Source organism: Mytilus galloprovincialis, chromosome 4, assembly GCF_965363235.1.
Source record: "Mytilus galloprovincialis chromosome 4, xbMytGall1.hap1.1, whole genome shotgun sequence".
Lineage (NCBI taxonomy): Eukaryota > Metazoa > Mollusca > Bivalvia > Mytilida > Mytilidae > Mytilus > Mytilus galloprovincialis.
In genome coordinates, this window is record NC_134841.1 from 6444828 (window position 1) to 6469523 (window position 24696).

At 30.4% G+C, this 24696-nt stretch overlaps 1 protein-coding gene and 1 long non-coding RNA gene across 7 annotated transcripts in view; one reads left to right on the plus strand and one right to left on the minus strand.

Moving 5' to 3' along the window:
* The window catches only part of LOC143071239 (vitamin D3 receptor-like), a 148699-nt gene that overhangs the window by 14467 nt on the left and 109536 nt on the right, over positions 1–24696 (minus strand). For 2 of the 6 annotated variants that reach the window (XM_076245431.1, XM_076245430.1), the window contains exon 1: positions 11005–11448. The exons of the other annotated variants lie outside the window; for them this stretch is intronic. In XM_076245431.1, the coding sequence (XP_076101546.1) occupies positions 11005–11216 (212 nt within the window). In that variant the 5' untranslated portion in view covers positions 11217–11448. Of the gene's footprint in view, positions 1–11004; positions 11449–24696 lie in introns of those variants that run through there. 6 annotated transcript variants of the gene reach the window in all.
* The window catches only part of LOC143071242 (uncharacterized), a 53076-nt gene continuing 39959 nt past the window's right edge, over positions 11580–24696 (plus strand). The window contains exons 1-2 of the long non-coding RNA XR_012976831.1: positions 11580–11760; positions 24370–24485. This is a non-coding gene — a long non-coding RNA (uncharacterized LOC143071242). The remainder of the gene's footprint in view (positions 11761–24369; positions 24486–24696) is intronic.

The following is a 24696-nucleotide window of genomic DNA, read 5'->3' on the forward strand; positions in this document are numbered from 1 at the left end:
CTTTACTGGAAAGTCTTTTAATTATTTTTTTTTACCTTAAAATCACAATTTTTCATTTGATATTTAGACTTTAAAATTGTTTTTATGAAACTTGATCAAAACACCAATCTACATGTAAATCATATTTGACATTCATTAAAACTTTAACAATGTACATGTCTATTTTGACAAGTGAATTACATAGCTTTATTAAATAACTCATTTCACTATCAAATTCTTCATTTCAAATAAAATATTCTAACAACTGTAGTATGATAACACTTGGTATTCTAATACCTGCGGCAATGTTTTTTTTACCAATTCTTTAGATTTTAATTACAGAACCAAATATAACTGGAGTTCTTTTATGCACATTGTGATATCATAATCAGAAGATCTTTCCTGTGAGATATCTGACGCCTTGTATACAAGAAAAAAAAAGTTCTTTATGAACCCAAATCTTACCTATTGAATTTCAGTATGACAATTAAGGTGTTTTAATATGAATTGTATTTGATTTCATTTCTATTAAATTTAAGTTGGTGCCACTTCATTTTAGAGAGTGGCACCACCACTTTGATTAGTTATATGAAAGATTTTGAAACTGATAAGTTGGAAATATTCCCCTACAGTTTGTATTTACCCTCCAACTGACCATCATTTCAGGCTGTATAAAAAAGTAATTGCCTAATATGTAAAACAGCACACATGAATGTAAAAAGATAGAAAATCACACTTGACAATAAGTGTAAGTACAAAGGAATGACCATGCAATGATTGACTAATTTTATTCATCTCATTTAACATGTTTAAAATAAACTGCAAAGATGCTATATCTATTTACAGCTGGTATATACTTTTTTAGCAACTTTTTTTTTTTTTTACAAACAAAATACTGACCCTAAAGAAATGTTAAAACAGTTTACCCACAGTTCAAAGGTACTAATTGATCACATGATAATGATCTTTGGCACTTACTTTACGTGAGGAAATGAATGTATATGGACCACAACTTACAGTATATTTATGAAAGCAATGATCACCATTGTTTTATATAAGTACATATGTCATTTATACTCCTGCCAAAACATATCTTATCTCAAATAGTTTCCTTTGAGTTCTTAATCTATTACAAAAGTTCTGTTTTGTCCCAGGAAAAATCTAGTTATTGTGTGATTGGCAGCAAGGTTTATTGTAAATGATATTGATGAAAACTACCCAAATGTGAAAATTAATCGTGCTATCAGAGGGACTATTGTAATATCAAGTTATTCTGACCACAGTGAAGTATTGGTATGCTAAAACCACCATGGTATGATTCATCCTGTTTACCTGGTAGAATGGCGGGATAGGTTACTCGGTACATTTTTCAGGCTATATACTTTACTACAATATTATGGTAATTTTTGCTGATCTGTTGAAGGTGTTTTGCAATAAAGATCTTTAAACTATACAATCGTCCCTGTTCCGCCCAATACTAATTTTGTCGTAACTTGAATTCTGATCGTATATTTATATTTATTTAAGGATACTGAACAATGCACAAGAAATAATTGAGTTTTGCTGAATACAATCAAAAAATTTATTTACTTTTTAATGTGTTGAAGAAAATCATACAAAACAAAGGGACATTATGTATTGTTTGTGTTTTATCATATGAGGAATCTAGGAATGGTGGAAAAATTGTCCAAGCCATGTGCATCTGTTTCTCTTTTGAAATCAATTTGTTTAACATATGTTATTTAATTAAATCCACCTTTAGAATTCCTGAATCAAAGTAAGATTTGTTGATTAATGCTGATTTCAAATTTTATGATTTGAGGCCTACTACTGTGTTAAATGTCTTAAATCAAATATTTGTATTCTATGGTGAATCCATATTTACATATTATAAAATGAGTCCAAAAGAAAAAGAAAACAGGGGGAAAATAAACACAAGACAATATCTAATGATGAAAAAGTTATTGACTTTCATTGGAACAGCAAAACAAAATCATATACTTTCAACATGTAAATCATCCAAAGAAAATCTATAGGTCATGTCACTTTTGTGTTACTGGTCATATCTTAACCCACTCAGATGTCCTTATTTTGACAAATATTAGCTGACCTATATCTTTTTGAACATTCTTTGAAAACTGTATCATTTCATCAAACATCCAGGAAAGGTTTTACAAATTTGTTCTGAACAGCTGACGTAAACATATTGTTAGTCATTACACAAGCTTTTTATTTCCCTTCCTTTTACACAATCTATCGATTTCATACACTCTATTTGTATACTAAACACCCTTAAGATACTTCAAATAAATTGTTTGCATTTGTATAAAGTCAACATTACCAAGCACTGTTATAAAAAAAATCTATACTATATGTCCGATAAAGTCAACCAAGATCAGGCCAAGAGCTATGATGTCTTCTGATGCTTCTCCTTAAAGTTCATTAAATAGGAACTAGTGAACAGTAAAGCTTCCTGATATAGCTCCAACATCCTGGTCTTTCATCCAATACAGAATGACCTCCAGTACGACCTCCAGTACATTGTGTAATGTTCTAATACAAGTAGATATCATGTACTTTACATAGCCTATTTTTTACATGAATTGTCTGCCTATCACCCAGTTAAATCTTTATTCGTTGTAAATTATCCATTTTACAACCCATTTTTTCTGTGATGTTTTTTTAGTATAAAGTCCGTTCAGATATTACATGAACCTGATTGTAAATGTAAAACTAGTTAAAGGAAATGTACTTGTTTCAATTTCTCTTTGTCAGGTCACTGAAAATATTCTTTGATAATCATTTTTTTCAGTGACCTGATCTTTGAAATCTTAGGCATGACTAATGGTGAAGGAACAAAGACCGAAAAAAAAAAAATGAACATTTTCATAAAAATCTTGAAAACTTTGGTAAAATATTCCTCTTCAACTTGAAACATCTTTAAAGGACCTATACTGCTTTTTACTCTCAAGAAGGAATGCAGGTTAATACCTTGTAAAGTGTTGTCATAGCAAAGTATATGTTGATAAAATGTGTCCATATTTAACCTCTGTTCTGCCTCCAGATCATAGCATATAATGAGATGGGTAATGATTTGAAATAAATCGCGCTTCACTCGCTAACATCTCGCCTTTTTTTGTCAATTTCTTAACCTTTAGTGCTAAAATGGAAATTTTGTTATCGTAGATAGTGTTTAAGATGACACCTCACGTACATTTAAATTGAAAAGTTCTTGAAACACCATCAATATTACCAATAAAAGACGCATAAATATTTATTTAGATACATAGGGCGAAAGAATATAGGAATGTAATGGATTTTTGATCACCTTACGATTCTACTTGTATTTTTTCATGCCTGACTGGCCAACGTACTTGATGACCTACGCCGCAATACAATGGACATATATCTGAATGCGATGTCAGCTGTATGACTCCATAATAATACCAAATTATACTGTCAGTCAATTTATGTTCCTTGTTTATAAAAGCTGTAGAAATTAAGTCGACAATATCAACACCATAGACCTGTCATTCTGGTCACTGATAGGATCTCGCAGTGAATACTGTACTTGAAAGCAAAACCCTATCGGAGTAACCTTACAAAGCTTGTCAATGAAATACTTAACAATGCCCATGAAAAGTAACACGATTGCTCTCACTGATATCTCTCTCAGACTGATATTGGAGAAAGAGCTTTAATTAGGGAACACTTTGAATTGTCATATGTCTAATTAAAAAGAGGTGACTTGTCTTGAAAGATGTCTTTCCACTTAATTATATGAATAAAACTTTTCAAACTCAGACAGTTTATAAGTTATGATTTTTTAGAACTCCGGGGTAAGTTTATGTAAATCTTTGTTTATGAAATCATGAGTTTGTTTTACCCATATAATCAAGAATAGTAAGTGTCCCAAATAATAACCCCAATATGTAAAACTAAATTAAATGTGAAATACAGCTATCAAAAATAAAGAAGTTCATTGAAAACTAATAAAATCCAAGGTCAACCTGTAACTCATTATTATACACCTAAAAACCAAATATTAGCTCAAAATATGCCACAACCACAGAGTTACAGTAACAGGGGCATTTGTAATAATTATAATTATTATTTTTCTGATAAAAGACACAGTCTACAAGACAAATGAATTGTTTAAAATGTAATTGCCCTTCTGATACATTTGTGGTTGGGTTAATGTCTCTTTAACATACAACATATCTCTAATTTTGGATTTCTATAAATGGCTTTGTAATTTTTTTCTAATTATATAGAATATGGAAAGCAGGTCAATCAACTGATATTTTCAAGAGAATTCACCTTTTTTTGTTTTTTACTTTAAAGATTTTCTGTATCTTTCTATTGTATTAACTTCTTTTATGAGGTTTGCAAATTTGAGTAAAAATAATTTAATAACTTGCCAACACTCTATCACAGAACTAGATTAATTTAAGACATGCAATTGCATTATTAAATTTTTGTAGCTAAATATGGAAATTGAACAGCCGATTTCATATAACTTGATTATCAAATTAAAACATATCGCAAGCATATGCTCACTTGTTTTACTGAAAAGGGAACCCATTAAAATCTCCTATACAAAATCAATGAAGATTTGAAAATACCTTCGGTAACGGAAGCAAAATATTTCCCCATCGCTTAATTTATTGAAAATTTCATTTATTCTCTATTGATAATTTTTTTAACATAGGCATTAAGAGAAATGATTTATTTCTCATGAAATTCATTCTGCATAAGCGAAACAGAAATTCAAATTAGCTGTTATTGTGAAAAAATGTAAATGATTAAAAATTGTCTGCCTGTTTCATGCCAGTTTATGTTAAAAAAGAATCAGCATTTATTCCAAATAATAGATGTCCTACGCTTTTTAATCTGATGTAAGAGCCAGTCTTTTAATTTGTAAAAAAGAAAATTTAAAGCTTAAATTGAGGCTATTAGGCCGAGACAAATCTGTAAGAAGGATTTACCAACTTTATAAATTATTGATATTCCCTACAGGCAGATTTATTATTATTAAGTATGAAATGTGAAGAACTCACAATCTGTTGCCTAAAGATGAGAGGAACAGTTCACATCCCACTAGGCCAACTTTGTTTATATTTGTGTCAAGTCTTACTATACTAATCTTCACAAATGCATTGAATAAATTTATATCCCCAAGAAGTATTGAATTCCACTGCTTACTGTTGACCTTGGGGTCCTGACCGTTCAGCAGCAGCAGAAAAATTTAAGTGATTTCAAACTTAGAGGCTCTAAAGAGCTGATGAGGCTCACATTTCTAACATTTAAAAGACTTGTATAATGATGCATGACTAAGATATCTTTTTTTATCTTATCTCGTTTTGCTGACCATTTTTTCTATGTTCTATTTTTAGCCATATCAGCCATTTAAATTGGTAGGCAGGGTCCTTGAACACATATCTAAACTGAATACCCCAATGTTGATCGTGGTCAAGTTTAGTTCCAATCGACCCAGTTGTTTCTGAGGAGACAATTGTTGCAAAGGTTTACAGACAATGGCGTCAACTTAACTATAACAGAAGATGGACACAAAGTAATGAGAATAGCTCCCCATAGCCCTGAGGGTCATGTGAGCTAACAATTATACTTTGTGTGACAGACCAAAAAAAAACTGTTTGGCCGTGTCCAGTCAGTCACTTTACTTTATTTTACCAGGATGAAACCCTTCAAATTTTGTCAAGAATTTGGGTCTTCACTAACCTAAAGGCTATAAAATACATGTATCTATAAAATAAAGATATAATCAGTTCCGTAATATGTCATGGTTTATTGAGATGTATTCATTCTACTCATTAATCATAGTCGGATTTATTTATATCAAATGAGAAATTCTGAAATTTTCTGATGTCATACAAAAATGGTAGACATTCCTTCTATTACTTCCACACGAAAAAACTTCTTTTGTAAAGATTATGATATTTGTTAAATCTTGCTGAAAATAACATTAACATATTGATGGAATGCTCACTGCCAGAGTCATCTCATTTACATAGTGTGCCTACATAACTGAACTAAAGATCATTATGACAGTTTGTTTTTCTGATTGATTTTCAAAAATATCTTGATAACCTGGGAGGAAAAGTTTCAATACTTATTGACAAAAAGACACTTTTTCATCCAGTCTTATAGAAAGAGGTTGATTTTATCTGTTAAGACCTCTGACTGAGCTTAGACCAAAAATTCCTACCAGAGTATAAAGGCTTCAAGCTTATGCTTCATGGTGATTGCTCTGTAAGAGGATTAACTTTCAATTTTCATTGATACGTTTCTACATCAGAGATTGTCAAAGCCGAGCTTTCAGCTACACCTTTATCGTTTCCTGGCGGCCATTTACGTTTCTTAGGATTATAACCGATACTATTATAAATATCAAATACATGCTATATTAATATATGTATTTAACTTGAGCATGAAATACGTTAGATAAAAACTGTAAAAATCATTTCTTCAATTTTAATTTAACACGAAAAAAGAGTTAATAGGGATAAAGTTTTGATATGAATATTTTTTTTATGTGCATCAGCCTGCATATCAAGCCAGAAATTTAACTAACCATAGCTTGTTAGACCAAGCCAGAAATTTAACAAACCATAGCTTGTTAGACCAAGCCAGAAATTTAACAAACCATAGCTTGTTAGACTAAGCAAAATAGAAAACTAAAAAAAAAACCTGGACATATACAGGAAACAAAAAAAATTACAAAAATCACATGATCTGGGCCCTTTATATAAATGGGGTTTTATGATCAAGTATATGCATTCAAAATTCATATTAATTTTGGCTAAAAAGCTAGTAGGATATGGACAAAGTGTTTAATGCAATACATTTGTATATATGCAAATATAAAATAATCAAAGAGATTTCAAGGCTGAGAGAGTGTGAAAATAGATAATTTGCCCTAAAAATGGCAAAATTGTTTAATTTTTTTAAATGATAAAAGCACGGAGGGAGTGTATAATGATGATGAAAGAACACATAAATGTTTAAAGGAAAGGTAGTATAGACAGACATTTTGGTTAATATTCTAATTTGACTGCATGCACTTGATAGATTCCAATAAAAACAAAACAATTAGAAACAGGAAAGACTGATGATTTTTTTACAAAAATGCCAAATAATTAAGTTCTATTTTTCTGACAAATAATACTCGTTTTTAAAGCATTACTCTATAACAAGACTAATAATTAGATTTGATATACTCAGTATTCTCCACTAACCATCTCTGTGGTAACCATATCTCAAAATCATCAACACTAAAACCTTTAACATTTTGAATTCAATGCTTTTTCTTCAAAAGGTATAAGATAAATTCTGCTAGGTTAACAAGTGGGAGTTCACCCCCCCCCCCCCAAAAAAAAAAATCGACACCTGAAAGATACTATTCTACGTTAACTTTTGGACGTGAACACCACTCAAAATTAGCACTTAATAAGAGCAAAGAATTTGACAACACCTCCACAAAATCAGCCCTTGAAATATATTTTTATAACTATACATTTGGCTGTGTATTAACCACCTCAAATTAGCACTTTTTACTTTGAGCCAATTCTTGGACAACACCTCCATACAATCAGCACCTGCAAAGTCCCACTTATCTCAGTCTCTGCCTACTCATGTAAATAGACCAAAGATCATGTCTTTTTCAATAGCGAAAGAGAAAAACACATGTAAGAAAACTTCATTGAAAATAATTATTCAGTACAGTAATAAGAGAGTACTAACTTATGTTATGAATTGACTATTTTTATGACTTTTGGCTCTAATTTTTTATTGAATACTTCTAAATGTGAGAAACATCATTTTATATATGGATTTTAATGGTTGTTGTGGTATTAAAATAGCCAATTCAAGAAACATCAATATGAGAATTCTATTGTTAAAAATATTTTTATATTTCACATTTCAATGAAATCTTCTTCCATAAAATTACCAATGTTATAAATGAAAAAAATTATGATTTAATTTCATTGGTGATAAATTAAATACCCTTGACATATTTTTAATGACATCATCTGTTTTTCAATACTTGACTGCTGACGTTGGTACAGTTTAGTCATTTTCTGCTCAAGTAATCATGGAAAAAAAATTAGCCACACGTTTTGTGACGAGTAAACTGTAACTTGAAATGATACAATAAAACACCTCTGTATCTTGTAGATAACTAAAAATAAAGATTTACCAAAAACATTTGATCTTCAAACCATCCCTCAATATTTTCTATTCATATTCAGAACAACTAAAAACTGGTATACTAATCTTGTATCAAGTGTATTAAAGCTTTTCCTTATTTTTTGATACAAGTATCCTTTTCCTGTTAGGTACTATTTTCTTTTTTAAATTTTTGATCTATTATTTCAATGTTAACACTTTTTTGTTTCAAATATGAATACAACTGTTGTCTTTTTACAGCTCTCATTTATGGGAGCATTGATTTTTGTAGGGGTCAGCTATTTTTATATTTGTGTATTTATTCCAATGATAAATAGAGATTGTCATATGTTAATGTGTATAAGGTGAGGTACATGGTAAACTTGTCAAATATAAGAGTGTAAAATGTGTAGTAAGTCGCCATCTCATGTCCCTCTAGGCTAAAACAATACACGGTCGGATTTACATGGTCGATGGACTTTGTATGTAAAATGTATTCACTACTGAGCATTGATAATAAAAATGCTAAACATCCTTTTCCAGGCTGACAAATTTTCTTTTTATGTTTAAAACAGGATGTGAAAACGATTTTTTTTTACTAAAACATAGTTATCTGCCCTTTGTTGGCAATATTGTTGCATTTTCTACATGTAACTTAATCACTGCATATGGTACAACTTCTTGTAACATTTGCCATCATTTATTTGAACTTCTTTGCATAAAATTATCTCCGCTTGTAATTTTAATTGTTGAAAAACTTGTTTTCACAATTAATAAGTTACTAAAGCATATCAATTTCACAAATGTTACCAAGTTCACCAAGTTTCTAGCATTGGGTTCATTGAAAAGTTGCACTTGTTGAAAGTGGCTTATATTTTAATTCCTCTCCTTCACCCTTTTCAAACCAACAAGAAGATAACACCTATTGAAACAAAAGCCTAAGTTATTTAAGCAGAACAAGACTGTGGTTCCAACATTGGAAGGGGAGGAATAAAAGATCATAAAAATAAGGAGTGTCATGATTGCCAATCAGACATCTTCCCACAAGAGAGCAAATAACATGGAAGTTAGCAACTAAAGGTCACTGTACAACCTTCAACAATGAGCAAAACCAAAACTGCTTATCAAGCTATAAAAAGCTAATTTACTGCAAGGAATTAAAGGAGACATAGGGTGAATAATAAGGATGAGATAGCAGCCCATCAAGTTAACCGTCTGATAAACTGTAGGTTTTCAGTGGATAAGTCTGGAATAACAATAACAGAATGAAGACCTAGAACATATATACATATTATGCATCTATAGACTGCAGATAAAGTCAAGAATACAATTCAAATTCTAATCATGTCTTTTTCTTCCATTGTTTCACTAAATGACATCAATTCAAATCTATCTGTCCCTATTATAAAACATACAAAGGGATTGTCTTTTAGTCTTGAAAAAAATCAGCTGCATTATCTAACAAACTTATTAATTCTGCTATAAAATAAAAGTGCAAAAGTTTATTCCAAAAATGGCAACATTACATTTGAATACAATATTGATTATGATGTTAATGCTATTTAAAATAAAAACAGCATTTGAAAAGGTCAACTTTTAGCAGGAAAAAAAAATCAATTGTGTTTTTTTCTACATTCTTTCTAAAAATTGTTATTATATTCTAATACTAATTGTGCCATTAGCAGTCAGGGGTTTGTGTGGGTTAATAGGTTTAAATTTTATGTGAAGAACAGATTTCACCAGAAAATGAGAAATTCATAGATTTGTACTTTTGAGGTGAATCCATTACTGGAGAAAACAAGGCGTTATATATGTTTAATTGGAAGTTAATCTAAACACCAATCCTATGTTCTAAACTTTGTTCATAATACTTAATCTACTCAGAGACTTTTCTGTATTTTTTAACTCACTCCTTTTAGTAATATTGTCAAATTACAGACAAATTAAAAATTTGATTTGCTACAGAATTTCATTTGGGACAATGTTTAGAAAGTACATTTATTTATCTACTTTTACAACAATGGTAAGTTTCTGAATGTTCCTAACTTTTTATTTGAGGTTCTTGTGAACTTTAATAGCTCTGTTTCAACCTTATTGTTCATGTGGCTCCAGACTCGAGGTTTTAATTTGATTATTCATGTCAATATTGATAAAACATGTTAACATACAGGACAAAGGCATCTTTATTAAGACAACTGCATGTATTAAATTTTATTATTGAAAATTTAAATTCTTTACCAACAATCTGAATATACTCGTAAATAGTGAGGGTAAATTTGTAATGAGATAAGCAGTATAAGTTACAAATAATTTTCCATTTCCCAAGATGACCTTTTGAGCTATAAAATCTGCAAATATAATAAATATTTCTATTCAATTTCAAAATGTGAAATTTTAAAATTTATAGTACGTTTAACATTTGAAATTTGTTAAAAGGTAAATCCTTATTTATACAAAAGATTTAAAGATGGCGCAGGACGATTATAACCAAAATATCAAAAACATATGATTCAGTTATGAAATATTCATATTAGTAATCAATTGATAGAATGAAAACAAGATTATTAAATATTGGGAAAATAAATAAATTACTTTAAATTAGAAAATTACTGCATTTATTATTTACAATAAGCAATATGTTTCATGCCACACGATATGTCAATATCTTTAATTAACTGTATCCTCTATTGAAACATATTTATTACATAAATGCGTGATCATCAAAAAAGTTATAAAAACTAATCCTGAATTTTAACACAAAAAACAATTAAAATTTACATAAATTTAAAAGAGAAATTTAACAAGAAGGTGAAGATCAATCATACTGACACTTACCACTTTACAAACAAGTCACCGAACAAACAAGTAAAAACATCGCTTGTCTGATCAACCCTTGGTCTCATATACTGAGAGTACTGGGCCTGGTGATGATGAGGAGGGGGAGGGGGTGGTGGTCCGTACCCCGCCATGTGATGGTGGCCTGGATGGTGTCCAGGGTGGCCGTGATGAATAGGACCGTGTCCATGCCCATTGTAATCCGTAAACATAATGTTAGATATATAGATCGACTTCCTTTGTTAACAATAACTTGTTGTAATCCTCCACATTGGATAAAAAGTCAATGTCTTCTCACAATTAATTAAAGTTTTCTCTTAACACTATTATCTTCACCGATGTCATTGTTAATGTGTGAGTAAAAAATAAATGTGGTGTAGAAACACACATTTAACTAGGACACAGTTCACTTAGGTTCACACTTCACTCATAAATGGGGTTTATGCAGTATTCTATAACTGTTTTAGTAAACATAGCATGTAGACTGGGTCGTTTGGTGCATTTCTCTCCCGTTCACCAATCAAATGATGTAAAAGCTATAAATGACATGTAAACTCCGCCCCCAGGACATTTAAGGACATGGTAAACCTGTAGGTTTTTACATTGAGATATCTTAATTTTCTAATCTGTCAAATCAGTTATTGGTTCTTGATTATATTGATGAAGGATATCAAAATTCAAAAAATTTGCATTTGCAATGACAAAAAAAGACAGTCGCTGTTTAGACATCCGATTCATGTTACCTGATGAATAAAGGTAAGTATATAATCTTTTTCTACCCGATGGCAATATGCCAATGGTCATTGTTTAAATATTTACACCACACATAGGTCACCAAGTCCAGCTGATATTAATAAACATAAATAATATAAACAAACATTTTTTTAATATGTTGTGGTTTAGAAAAATATTTATTTATTTCATAAATAAGGGATATTTATCAATTAATAATAATATTAGATTATTGATTTTACTTTTATATAAAGATATTGCATTTAATTTTAAAAAAGTTAAAACTGTTTCTTTAATGCAAAATCTATATACATTATTTCTTAAATTAATACTCCAAGTTATAGCTGACGGAGAAATTAATACTCCAAGTTATAGCTGACGGAGAAACTTCATGATTAAAATCTTCCCATCACACAAAATTAATATGAACTTGAAAAGAGTAAACCTATATTAAATATTTCTTTAAAGCAACTTTTTGTTCAAAACCTATGCAGGGTTCATCTATTTTTATTTTGTTATTCTTATTTTTCTGGTTTCATAGAGTTTTCTTTATCTTTTTAATATGTTTTTTTCTTCATTCATTATTTAATTTTTCTCAATAAATCACTTTTCAAATTAAAAACTAACATTTGAAGAAAAATATTACATTGGTACAACTGTTACATCTGCATAAATAAAAGAACACAAATGGTAAATCTATATTTCATGATAGTTTTGTATATTTATGCTTATAATACCATTAAACTTTTTAAAATATTCAAAAGTACTGTGGGTGTTTACTATTTCTGGGAAATTCAAAGGTCATTTTGTTCTAAATTTAGTTGTATAATAACAAGCATAAAATAAAGGGAATGCGGAAATAGGGGGAGGGGCAGTTTTGTATGAAATAAGTCATGACAATATTTATGCTTCATCTTTTAAAGAGCAAACATCTGAGCTATGCTGTTCCTAATACACATGAAAAATGGCAGATGAGGCAGTTTCCAAATGCATTTAAGTTCCCTTCAAATAATGCAATTTATTGTTCAGAATGATTTTGAAATATTTGCCACTGGATTATAAGCAAAGAGCAATCAATCCAGTACCAGACTGTTTTAAAGTTTCCACAATTTGTATTGCATCAAATTTAAGACCAACTTTAAAGAGGTTTCATAAAATAGCTACCACTTTAAAAAATTCAAATCCTAATCTGGTTTATCTTGTTCCATAAAATGAGAGGAGGAAATATCATAAACTTTTTTGTTTTTATTGTATTCTATGTAAGAAGTACATACAGAGACGACCATGACTTTGCCCATCTCCGTGCAAAACACTTGACTTTATATATTTATAGATTAATCTAGTACAATTGGACAGGCATCCTGAGAGGCAGATATTATGATAGAAAAACTTTTACAAGTGATTTTTTGGAGCAGAGTATCAAAGTATGCTTATAATGTACTGTCTTTGTACATATTATGATTGCATATCATTATTAACAAATTCTACAACTGGTTATGTGGTACAGTTTTTAAGAGATTCAGCAAATTTCCCTTGACTTTTATTCCACAATCCACTTCAAACCCAGCTTTTTCTAAAAGTACTTCAAACTCTTCTAAAACCCCAGTGTTACAGTTTCATTTGTGTAATGACTAATATCTTTTCACAACTTTTGCAGTATTTCTGAACAAGTGACCATAGTATAAATGTCTATTATAGTCTACAACTTTGATAAATTATGTCAATTTTTTTGTGCATATTAAAATAAGAAGGTGTGATATGATTGCCAATGAGACAACTCTCCACAAGGGAGATAAAGATAGACTTAGCTTTAATTGTGTTGTCACAGTCAGATAAAAAATATAATACCTTTTAAGCAATATTGATACATTCAAATTTAAGCAGGACTCACGACAGATCATGAAAAACTTTCCATTTTGCCCCTGCCTGTGAAAAAATATCATGGGGTAATTGTAATGGCCATTGTCTATTTAGCTATTAAAAAAAAAGTGTTTTATTTGGCCTTTTTAACTTTTTTGGATTCAAGTGTCACTGATGAGTCTTTTGTAGACGAAACGCACGTCTGGCATATATACTAAATTTAGTCCTGGTATCTATGATGAGTTTATTTGCACATGCATATCACCCCTGCTTAATAAATCAGTGGCTCAAACAATTAGACAATGTTGTTGATATTATCTAGTCCAACATGTAAACTTTACAGGCACCAATTCACTTGCTTGTCGACCCATATGACAATGATTGAGGAAAAATCTTCAACCCCTGTGCAATACCTAAAGTAGTCATTGAAGTCAACTATCCTTGGTGATCATCCAAGTTAATCCCAAAGGCAATTATTTAAGGAAACTATATGAAAAGTTTTATGTAGGTTGCCATTTATATGACAATACAGGAAGCATTGTGTATTTTGTTAACACCCCACAACATTCCTGTAAAAAGTTCAATTGTGTATATGTTGCTGGAGATAATAGTTGTCATACAGAAATTTAATATATGCACTGATTAATTTTCAAATATGTTAAAAATTCAGGAATGCATTTAATCACATAGTGGTCATATTCATCTACCATCATTGAGTCTTCTTACAGCAGGACATTACATCTTGAACTGTACTTTCTTAGTCATTGACCATCATAGTTAAAATTCTTTTAAATCTGATTATATATAACCAAATCTTAATTTTCCTAATTGAGTTATGAATAAAAAGAGATGTGTGTTAAATGGAAATAAGACTGTAAGCAAACTTATCCTCCCTCCCCCCCCCCAAAAAAAATTAACCAAAAAGACACATTGAAAGCAACATACAGTCATGTAAAACTCCCTTTTGCCATATAGCTTACCAAGTATATAAGTATTTTTAGATCCCTGAAGCTTTGGATTCAAGCATTTCTGATGAAACATTCATCACATCAAATCTAAAAGCGGTATTTTCATTTTATATTATGCTATCCAAAATTTATATGATATATGGCACATCTTACTACAACTTTTTCAGAGGGAGCCAACACCTTACAATGTACTAAATAAAGTTATATGGGCATAGCAATTTGTTTATGGAACATGACAAAAAGATAAAAGTAGCTGGCTTTCTGTGATTGGTTGTTATATCATTTGCATATTTTTCTCCTGGAAAGCATTATGAATAAATTTCATGCAAGCACAAATTCAAAAGTTATTGAGGCCAAATAAAAATATATGTGTGGTTCCAGTAACCCTACCGTCCCTACTTTTTCGGCTTTAAAATAGCCTACCCTAAAGATTTTATTGTCATTTTTCATTAAGCACTGTTAAAGTCAGAGTGTTGCTTCTATAGACTCAATGTAAAAAAAAACATAAAATAAAAAAAAATCCCTTCCTACCTAACCTAACTTATTTAAGATGTAACTGGAACCACACATACTTTTTTATTTGGCCTGAGTAAAGACCAGAAATTTATTTTATTTTCATATAAAAAATTCTGCAAAATCACAAGGACGAAAGTACAGTATTATTATAAGACAACAGCAATTTTTCCATAAAAAACTTTATTAAAAGCGCCATTTAAGAAAATAATTGCTAAAAATAGCATTATCAGCAAGTTGAGGCATTCAACAGATGCATTATTTTGAAATGTTGGAGGTTACTGATGGCAAATAACGATCAAATGAACTTTCACCATATTTACACTTAAGTCAAATTAAAAAGTGCACCTTATGCAAAACAGGATGATACTTTTATGGCAATCATGTGCAGGAAGTCTGCAACATGAAAACTGCCAATCAACAATGAAAAATTGATAATGACAATTGAAATTGACATTATAAATGTACTCTTAAGCTTTGTTAATAATGTACATTCATTTCGCCTCAATTCAACATAATTGCATGCAAATTGTTCCTGCACCATTCTGATTGAAAACAGCTTGTGCACTAATGAAGGAGCATTAAATAAGTATTTGCTTAATTCCTGTAATTCCAAATATATCCATAGAATGTCAAATTACACAGTGGGTGTCATTTTAAAGCGCAGCAAAGTCTACAGAACCACAATCAACGCTGCACAATATTTAATGTGCAGAATTTAGCAAGCAAAATATTTCTTTAACTTTACAAATAGTTCAAATTCTATTAAAGCTTGACTAAAGAAAATAAATATTAAATTTACTGTACAAACCATCTTATTGTTGTAAGATGAACAGATTGCACTGCAACAGATGCTAATGTGCATTTTACAAAATAACAAAATTAACCTTCATTAAAACTACTTAAAAATGTCCTACCCATAAAAAGACTTTCCCTGGAGAAGTACAAAATAGTTTTTGATGGAAGAATTTTCCGATTGTCTTGGTCTCTCCATTATCATCTGTTACTATGGCAACAGATGTGGAGACTTCAACGGTGTGATAGAATAGTGTCAATAAATGTAATTTAAAAATGTAATCTTGTCACACAAAACAACCTGTAAATTAGAGAATTGTAATAACAGCATATACATTATGTAGACTAAGGTCATCATCTTCTTTCACTAATTAATTTCTGATATAAGTCAATTCTGGACATGTTTAATTTGTGTTGTTGCATTGAGTTGTGTATATTCAATTATGAACATAATATAATTGTTTAACCCTTGCCACATTCTGTGGGTGCCAGTTCAAAGTCAGGAACTTGCAATTTAGTGGTTGTTGTTTGTTGGTTGTACATGTATAACGTATTTGTTATTTGTTTTGAACATTTTATTATACATTTGTCATTTTGGGGTCTTTTATAGCTGGTTGTGCTCACTGTTGAAGGTATAATAATGAAATGCATCATTTGGTCTCTCAGGTGAAGATTTATCTAACAAATTGGCAATCATACCACATACTATTTCTATAAATCATACTTTGTTGGTTGTTTTTGATGTGTTTAGTTGTGTGCATTTTGTCTAATATGAACATATAAAATTTGTTAGTCGTAGAATTTCTGTGTTTAGTTGGCATTGTTCATGTATGTGCAACAGACAGGTAAATCATCAGACATGTGGACATGTTGAATTACACACCACCCAATTATTGTTATGTCTAAACATTCATGTACATATCAGTTATATTTAGTTTAATCAAATGTTTTAGACACAATATAAATATTTTGTACGGAAAATGAAAATAATGTATACTTAATTGGTTAAATAATTAATTCATCCTAATGGTGTGTCAAAAAGTTTTAATACTGGACTAAAGCTTTTGAAAATCTCTTGGTAAATTTGTGCTTTGCAATAACCCAATAATGTCTCAAAGACACCTACCCTGCACCTCTATGTATTCCTAATAGAATATACTATTCTACGGATGATATTCTTAATTTTAATGAACTTCATGCAAATTTAGTACTAAACACTTCATCAAAACTCTAGCCATTTGCTGGCCATGAGAAATAAGCAAGTAAAATAAGGATATTTTCTCATTGTTGAAGGCTGTACAGTTATCTGTTGACATCTTAGTCCTTTGCCCTTTGTTGTAAGTTCGTCTCATTAGAAATCATACCACATCACCTTATTTTATATTCAGTATCATGCAAGTTTCATTCAACGGGCAAATGCCAACACACATTTATGTAAAACGAACTTCAAATCTGTGAATATCTTAAGTTTTATACATCAGGTGAATGGCAACCCACTTCTATGTAAAGTGAACTTGTACTCTGAATATCTAACCTCGTACTTAATGTTTGAATGATCCGTAACAACCCTAGTAATGTTGTATAGTTGAGATTATCTACCTAGGGTAATGATGTTGGCTATTATTGCCATGTTTCTAGTAATTCAATCTTATTCTGGTAGTTAGTTAAATTAGATACGGAAAAGTGCAATTCAATTTTGTTAATATAAATGATTTTTAAATAGGATAATCTCTCCCTAAAACATCCCATCACTACTTTTTTGTTAATTTTGCACTTTTTTTACGGGCCTGATGAAGTTATCTTATAATCTAGATTCACATAAAACTTGACCTGCCTTTTGCAATAAGAATTCTCTTAAATTTTGTCATGACCCAAACTTTGAGAAATATTTGATAATGTGAAAACAGCACTTAAATACTATGTTAGTTTTTGAGGTTTTAGGGCAAAAACCTTACATGGCCAAAGAACAAATGCATCACATATATATGTTGAACATTTTGTCGTGTCAGGGTTTAAAACTGAGTATTCAGTACAAGTTTTGCTTTCTGTTGAAGGAGGTACAGTGGCTTATAAATATTTAAATTCCACGTAAATGGTCTCAGGTGGATAGTATCATACCACATCTAATTTTATTCAGTTCTCAGACAGGGCAAATGACATTCCCAGCTAAAGGTTTATATTCCCAGAGCCGAGAGTTTTGCTCTTTGTTGTAATATGTTCCCTTGCTCATTGTTGTAATCTAAAAGCTATCACTAATATAGGTCAATTAGGAATGTGCATTTAACACTTATACAGTAAATTGTTCTTTCTGCCAGGATTTGCTTATATGGTCAGACTTTGATAAATTATGACTAGGCAAAAAATTATACTTTTTCTTCTGTTCCCAAGACATCTCATAAATTTTGTTAGTAGACCTTACAGGTCTTATATTGTATTTCCTCACAAACATAATTGCTTAACTTGTACATTAAATCAAGTGTCTTCATAATAGAAATGACAGGATATGTTCAACTGATAAGAATTTCGGTCATTCCTCTTTTTACCTGTATTTTCTCTGTTCTTCACCTTGTAAGGATAAATAATGGCGTATTTACATATAATAGACCTAACAATCAGTCTTGATGATAACCCTTTTGTGTTTTGATGACATGAAAGCCAACAAATTGTACTTCATTATAGTATTATAACTAAATCACCCAAAATAATTATATCCAAAAGCATTCCTCATTGTTAAATATCAAATGGCCTTGGTATCAACCCAAAATATTCTATTTTAAAAAACACACAGCATGTGGATAGAGTTTGTGGTTAAATGTCAGTTAGTGCAAACATTAAATCATATAGCACGGCAATGAAATTAACTGCATTTTATGATTTAAAACATTTTATTGGCACAATTTAAATCTTTCTTTTTCTATTATCTATTCCACTTAATTTACATTCTATCAAAATTGCTTGCAAATCTTGCCAAGTATATGATAGAAATGATTTAATGTAAGATGGTGAAAGGTGACTTGGTGCAAACACCCATGTTTGACAACTGTGGTGAAATTTTGACATGTTTTAACAAAAACTGTTCATACTTAACCTACTTAATTTAATAAGATCTTTTTCCTATTGAAGGATCAAATGTAACCTGTCGATATTAATAAAAACATAAAATCAATTTAAACAATAATCCAACAGTTATCTTTCTTTAATTGGTAGTTGTTATGTTAATTTGTGAATAAAACAGAATTTCAATTATATTATTATATTATTTTTATATCAATAAAGGGGGATGACTGGGGTAAAAAAATACCAAATGAGACAGCAACCTAACAATTAAGAGAAAAAAATCAGCTGAAAGTATAACAACTGTTTTCAATTTACTGTTCTAATAAATATTGCAAGATCCTTCAGCCTTTGGGACCAGTGTTAGTTATTTACAGACAAATATTTTACTGAAATTAGCTGTTGTTAGATTTGTTAATTCATTTTGATTACATAATGTATCTCCCTCAACACAGCTCTGATTGTTTCTGTGGTTTAACTTTACTTTTGATCTGTTTTGGTTTTATCAGCTCTTTAACCTTTGTATCAGATTTTGGACTTCCAAATATGTGTGTTGCCTTAAGCATTACTAAAGAGACATTATCTTTTGAAAGGTTCTTCTGGTACTAGTAATATTAACATTATTATTAGAAAGAAGAAGAGAATGAGTCTTACTTTACTGACAAATTTTTGAATATTTTTTTAATTCTGACATGTTATTTTCCCTCAACCAAGTGATTACTCCTCATCAGCTATTTTCTATTACTATTTTCAGCTAATAAAATATACATCCATTTGATTGTAGAATTTAAACAAAACCACAAAATAATGATAACTGGCTAAAATTTAATGTTTGCCCTCCTTTGCAAAATGTAGTAAACTAGTATTAAGTAATAAATAATACCATCTGTTTGAATGCTATTCATTGATCAAATGAACTAAAAAAAAGAATCTGTAACAACTGCAGAAAACTGAACTTAAATTAAATATATAGCTTATTTGTTAACATTCTAGGAGAAGCTTTGATTATTAGAAACTAACCAATTCATACAAATAAAGCCCCCCTTTTGCTTATGTAATCAGGGTCTAATATTTCATGCATGGCCATAAAAACATAAAATAACAAGTCCTACATAAAAGATAACAGCTGTGACTTAAAATAACAAGTCCTACATAAAAGATAACAGCTGTGACTTAAAATAACAAGTCCTACATAAAAGATAACAGCTGTGACTTAAAATAACAAGTCCAACAAAGAAGATAACTGCTGTGACTTCAATAACGAGGCCTACAAAGAAGATAACAGCTGTGATTTACTATTGTTTTACTTAAAATCATTAAATAAACCTAATTAGCATTTGAACTTCATGAAGGGGTTATTTGACAATTCAAACACATAACATCATACAGGGAAGAAATTTTGCCATACCACATATCAACTAGGAATACTTAACAATTAATGTTATTGTTCGTCAAATAAGTACATATAGGGACTAGCACTCGTCAGCCCAGTTTGAAATTGAGCATCCAAATTTCGACCACAACTTCAAAAGAATGTGTGTGACACAAAAAATTAAACACCTATATAAAAAGAAATGGCATGCGATGTCATAAAAAGTATATCCATTTTGTTATTAATACAAGAACAAAAAATGTCATTATCAGTGAATAAATGGTAATAAAAATTTGAAATGAATATCCTAAAACAGGATGTGACTGCCTGGCATAACTGAAAATTGTTTAGCTCCACACTAAAGGTTCCTGATCAAATATCAAACCTTAATACAGAAGATACTTATTAAATTATGTACCTGGTAGCAAAAAAGTCATGCTATGTGCATAAAATAATAGTTCAAAGAATCAGCAAACAGGAAGTACTTCTCGATAGATTTAAAACTCAAAATAAAATATCAAATAATTTTCAAAAACAATGTAACAGATAAAAAGACTTACAATGGCATGGCAGTATATTACAGACTTTTTGAGGGCAAGGGGGTAGGGAGGGGGAGATGGTGGTGGGTGATGCAATAGTTCCACACAACAGAAGCTGAGTTATCTGGACAAAAAATAAACAATGTGAATTGTGTATAGCACCTTCACAGTAAAATGTTTGCACACCCATTTCAAAGGCTAACGCTATCCAAATTTGTAACCACTGATTTTTTCAAACAGGTAGGAGGAGATTTGACCAGTCTGTTAAAAAGCAAGTTATCAGTAACTTCTGCACAGTAAGATAACTAGAAAGGTCTTCCTATGGAAATCAAGGGGAGAGTCATCTTTCAGTATTTATATAAATATGCTTCAGTAATTGATCATCAAAATCTCTTGCTGAATGCATTGCAGCAAAGGGTTTTTCAAATCTAATTTAAAATAGTGAAAATCAATAGAACAACATAGCTGGATGTATATTGATGGATTAATCCTACGTTTGACATATTTATATAGAAAGTATTGAACTTCAGCTATAGTTTTATAGATCACAACTTGTAATAAGAACTGTACAATTTGGAATTAATGCATGTTTTTATTGAGAATAAGCCTCCAAAAGTTATTTTTGTAAATGAATGGTTTTTAGAACTTTTAAAGAAGAATAAAAGTGTCAAATTTAAACTATGTAATCAGACCCTATTCTTGTTTTTGCATTATAAACACATTCTATTAATTTGTAAATGTACAGATGAAATCAGTTTACATATTTTATTTGCCTTAGTTTGGATGAGACAATTAACTAGATATCATTGAGATGGGAGCCATCTCTGTGGGCCCCGCTGTGAATAATGTGCATTAAAAAATTGTATCTTTACCATAGGACATGGGTTTGTCAACTGAAATCAAAGTTTTTGACCTTGACCTTTGACCTATGAAGTTGTAAATAAATTATGACACACCCTTTGGTGTTGGTTTATAAACATGTCAAGTATAAACTTTGAAATGATAACGGTTCTCAAGATATAGAGCGAACACAATCTTTACCATAGGACATGGGGTTGTCAACTGAAACCAAAGTTTTTGACCTTGAACTATGCCCTAGGCAGTCGTTCATAAATTATGACACACCCTCTGGTGTTGGTTCATATACATGTCAAGTATAAACTTTGAAATCATAATAGTTCTCAAGATATAAAGCGGACACGATCTTCACCACAGGACACAGGGTTGTCAACTGAAACCAAAGTTTTTTGACCTTGACCTTTGACCTAGGAAGTTGTACATACATCATGACACGCCCTCTGGTGGTGGTTAATAAACATGTAAAGTATAAAGTATGAAATCATAATGGTTCTCTAGATATGAAGCGGACACAAAGTGTTACGGACGGACGGACAGACTGATCACTATAGGGGACCGCCTGTGGCGGGACCCTAATTAACCTTATAAACACTTCTCAGGATTCTACTTTTCAGTAACACATCTTCATAAGTTGTCTATGCCAGCAACCCTGTGATACATATTGTTATAGACTGAACACACACACATAGATAAATACTAATTAGGTATAGAATCAACACATACATACATGTAAAATAATGCTGAACCCAAACATAAGAACACTTTAGCTTAATACTTCTATCTTTTATTCAATAGTTCATTTAACTTCACTTCTTAACTTAATGAAAGACAAACTGTTACATTATATATTGTGTAAAAAAGAGGCGGAAGATACAAACTTAACAAACTATTTACCGAGAGACCTCAAATTAAATGGACTCAGTTCATATCGAAACCTGATCATGAAGGTTGGCTTATGATTTGGGTTATTTTACATTTCTTCCATTCAAAATGAGAAAATACATCAAGATTCATATCATTTATAATACATTATGTAATATGATAATTACTTTAATAAATTTAAGTGGGCGTGTATTCACTAAAATTGTTGACAGGGTACACAAGTTAACTTTTTACTTTTGTCTCCAAGGTCTTTTTGACATACTTTTAACAGTTGTTGATATCCTATGATGCAGACATAAAGTAAAACCTGCTTCTTCCTCTAAAGTGGCAATTATCTTTACTGTCATGATAATAAGTAACTGACAGCCGTAAAAAAGAAAGATGGGCGATAAATTTATTTGTACTCAAAGCACTACATTAGAATACAAAATATGTATCATTCTAAAATGAGTTATGCAAAAAAAGGTTTATTTGGTACACATGGCTTGCACTTGGGAACTTATGACAAAATGCCAAACTGAAGAATATAAATTGATTTTCTTAAACATCAACAACTGTTATTGTGCAGTCATTCAATTATCGGTATTTTAATATCTACAAAAACAAAGATGAAACTTATTTTGAAACATTTACAGAGAGCCTTTGGCTTAAATAAGATAAATGTAACAAAAACATGGATGACATTTTGTATTTTTTTCCTTATCATCATCATTATATTTTTACAGCAGACCTATTACACAATGACTTCCTCAGTGTTTATATTCAATCATAATATTACATCACATTTATTCAATTCAGGGAATTTTATAACTATTTTTCATGATTCTAAGTTAATAAAAGAGTCATTTGTCTGGATCAGAAAAATTGGTTCAGCAGAAGACATAAACAAATGACTGTACAATCTATTTAGTACAGAGAACTGTGTAACCTCTTAGAAATCAATTGGTGAATTCCAAGGTTTACCTCCCTTTGATCGTTACACCCATAAAGTCTGCATTTTGCAGTGAAAGGCCATCTTAAAAGAACATAAGCTAATGATATGAATTTATCTATTCATGATAAAGGTCAATCTTAATACCATTGACCATTGATGAGGTCTATCTTAATACCATTTGACCATTGATGAGGTCAATCTTAATACCATTGACCATTGATGAGGTCTATAAGGTATCTCATACTCTTATAGGTTCTCAGCAGCCAGACAGATTTAAAGCAAATCTTCAAAGATTCCAATATTTTCTGACAAGTATTCATTACGCTCAAAGGCAGATTTAATTCATATTCTAAGCATACAAAACAAAATTATTTTCATATCCCCCAAATTTAGAATACAAATGATTAGTTTCCAAATAACCAAAAATAAGTGTGGAGGCAAAATATCTTCTTTTTAAAAAAAGAAAAGAAAAACATAAACTTGGCTCTCATACAATCAGCAAGTTAAATGACAAAAGTTATTAGTTCCTTGTTACCGCTACTTTAGTACAGAATCTTCTACAATCTTTTTAAAAGTACAGGACATAAAACAAGCATCATTACTTTTTTTATTGTAATTTAATGGCTTAGAGCATATACTTATAATATAAATGAACAAGTCCATCAACTTTTGAAAGTACATCACACCTCCAGGAGTTATAATGATATATTTAATATTCATTTTTCATAAAGTGCAGAGAAACCTTTATATAATGAGATGTATGTTAACCCTGAAGCATCTACTTGATTTATCTTAAAAAACAAAACTCTTTAAGTGCATTTTACATGACATTAAATGTTAATTATTTTATACTTGAAGGTGAAATGATTTTTTGATGAACTGTTGGAAAAAATCTCCAACTGGTTTAAAGAAATTAAAGAATAGTCTGGCTGAAGATAAATGAGAGAATGAGTCCTGCACATTTCTTGATACAGGTAAGAATGTCATGATAAATAATAGTTATCTCCCCTGTGTAGATGAAGACTTACAGATTTATCTCCCTTAGAAGTACTTAAAGTTCATCCACTTTTTCTTAAATCATTGTACAGCTATGTTTTGCATCATCTGTCAGAGTCAAAACTAATTGTAATTAATTTTCATAATCATGAGGTACAACTCATAAAATTGTTGATGTCTTTCTCTTAA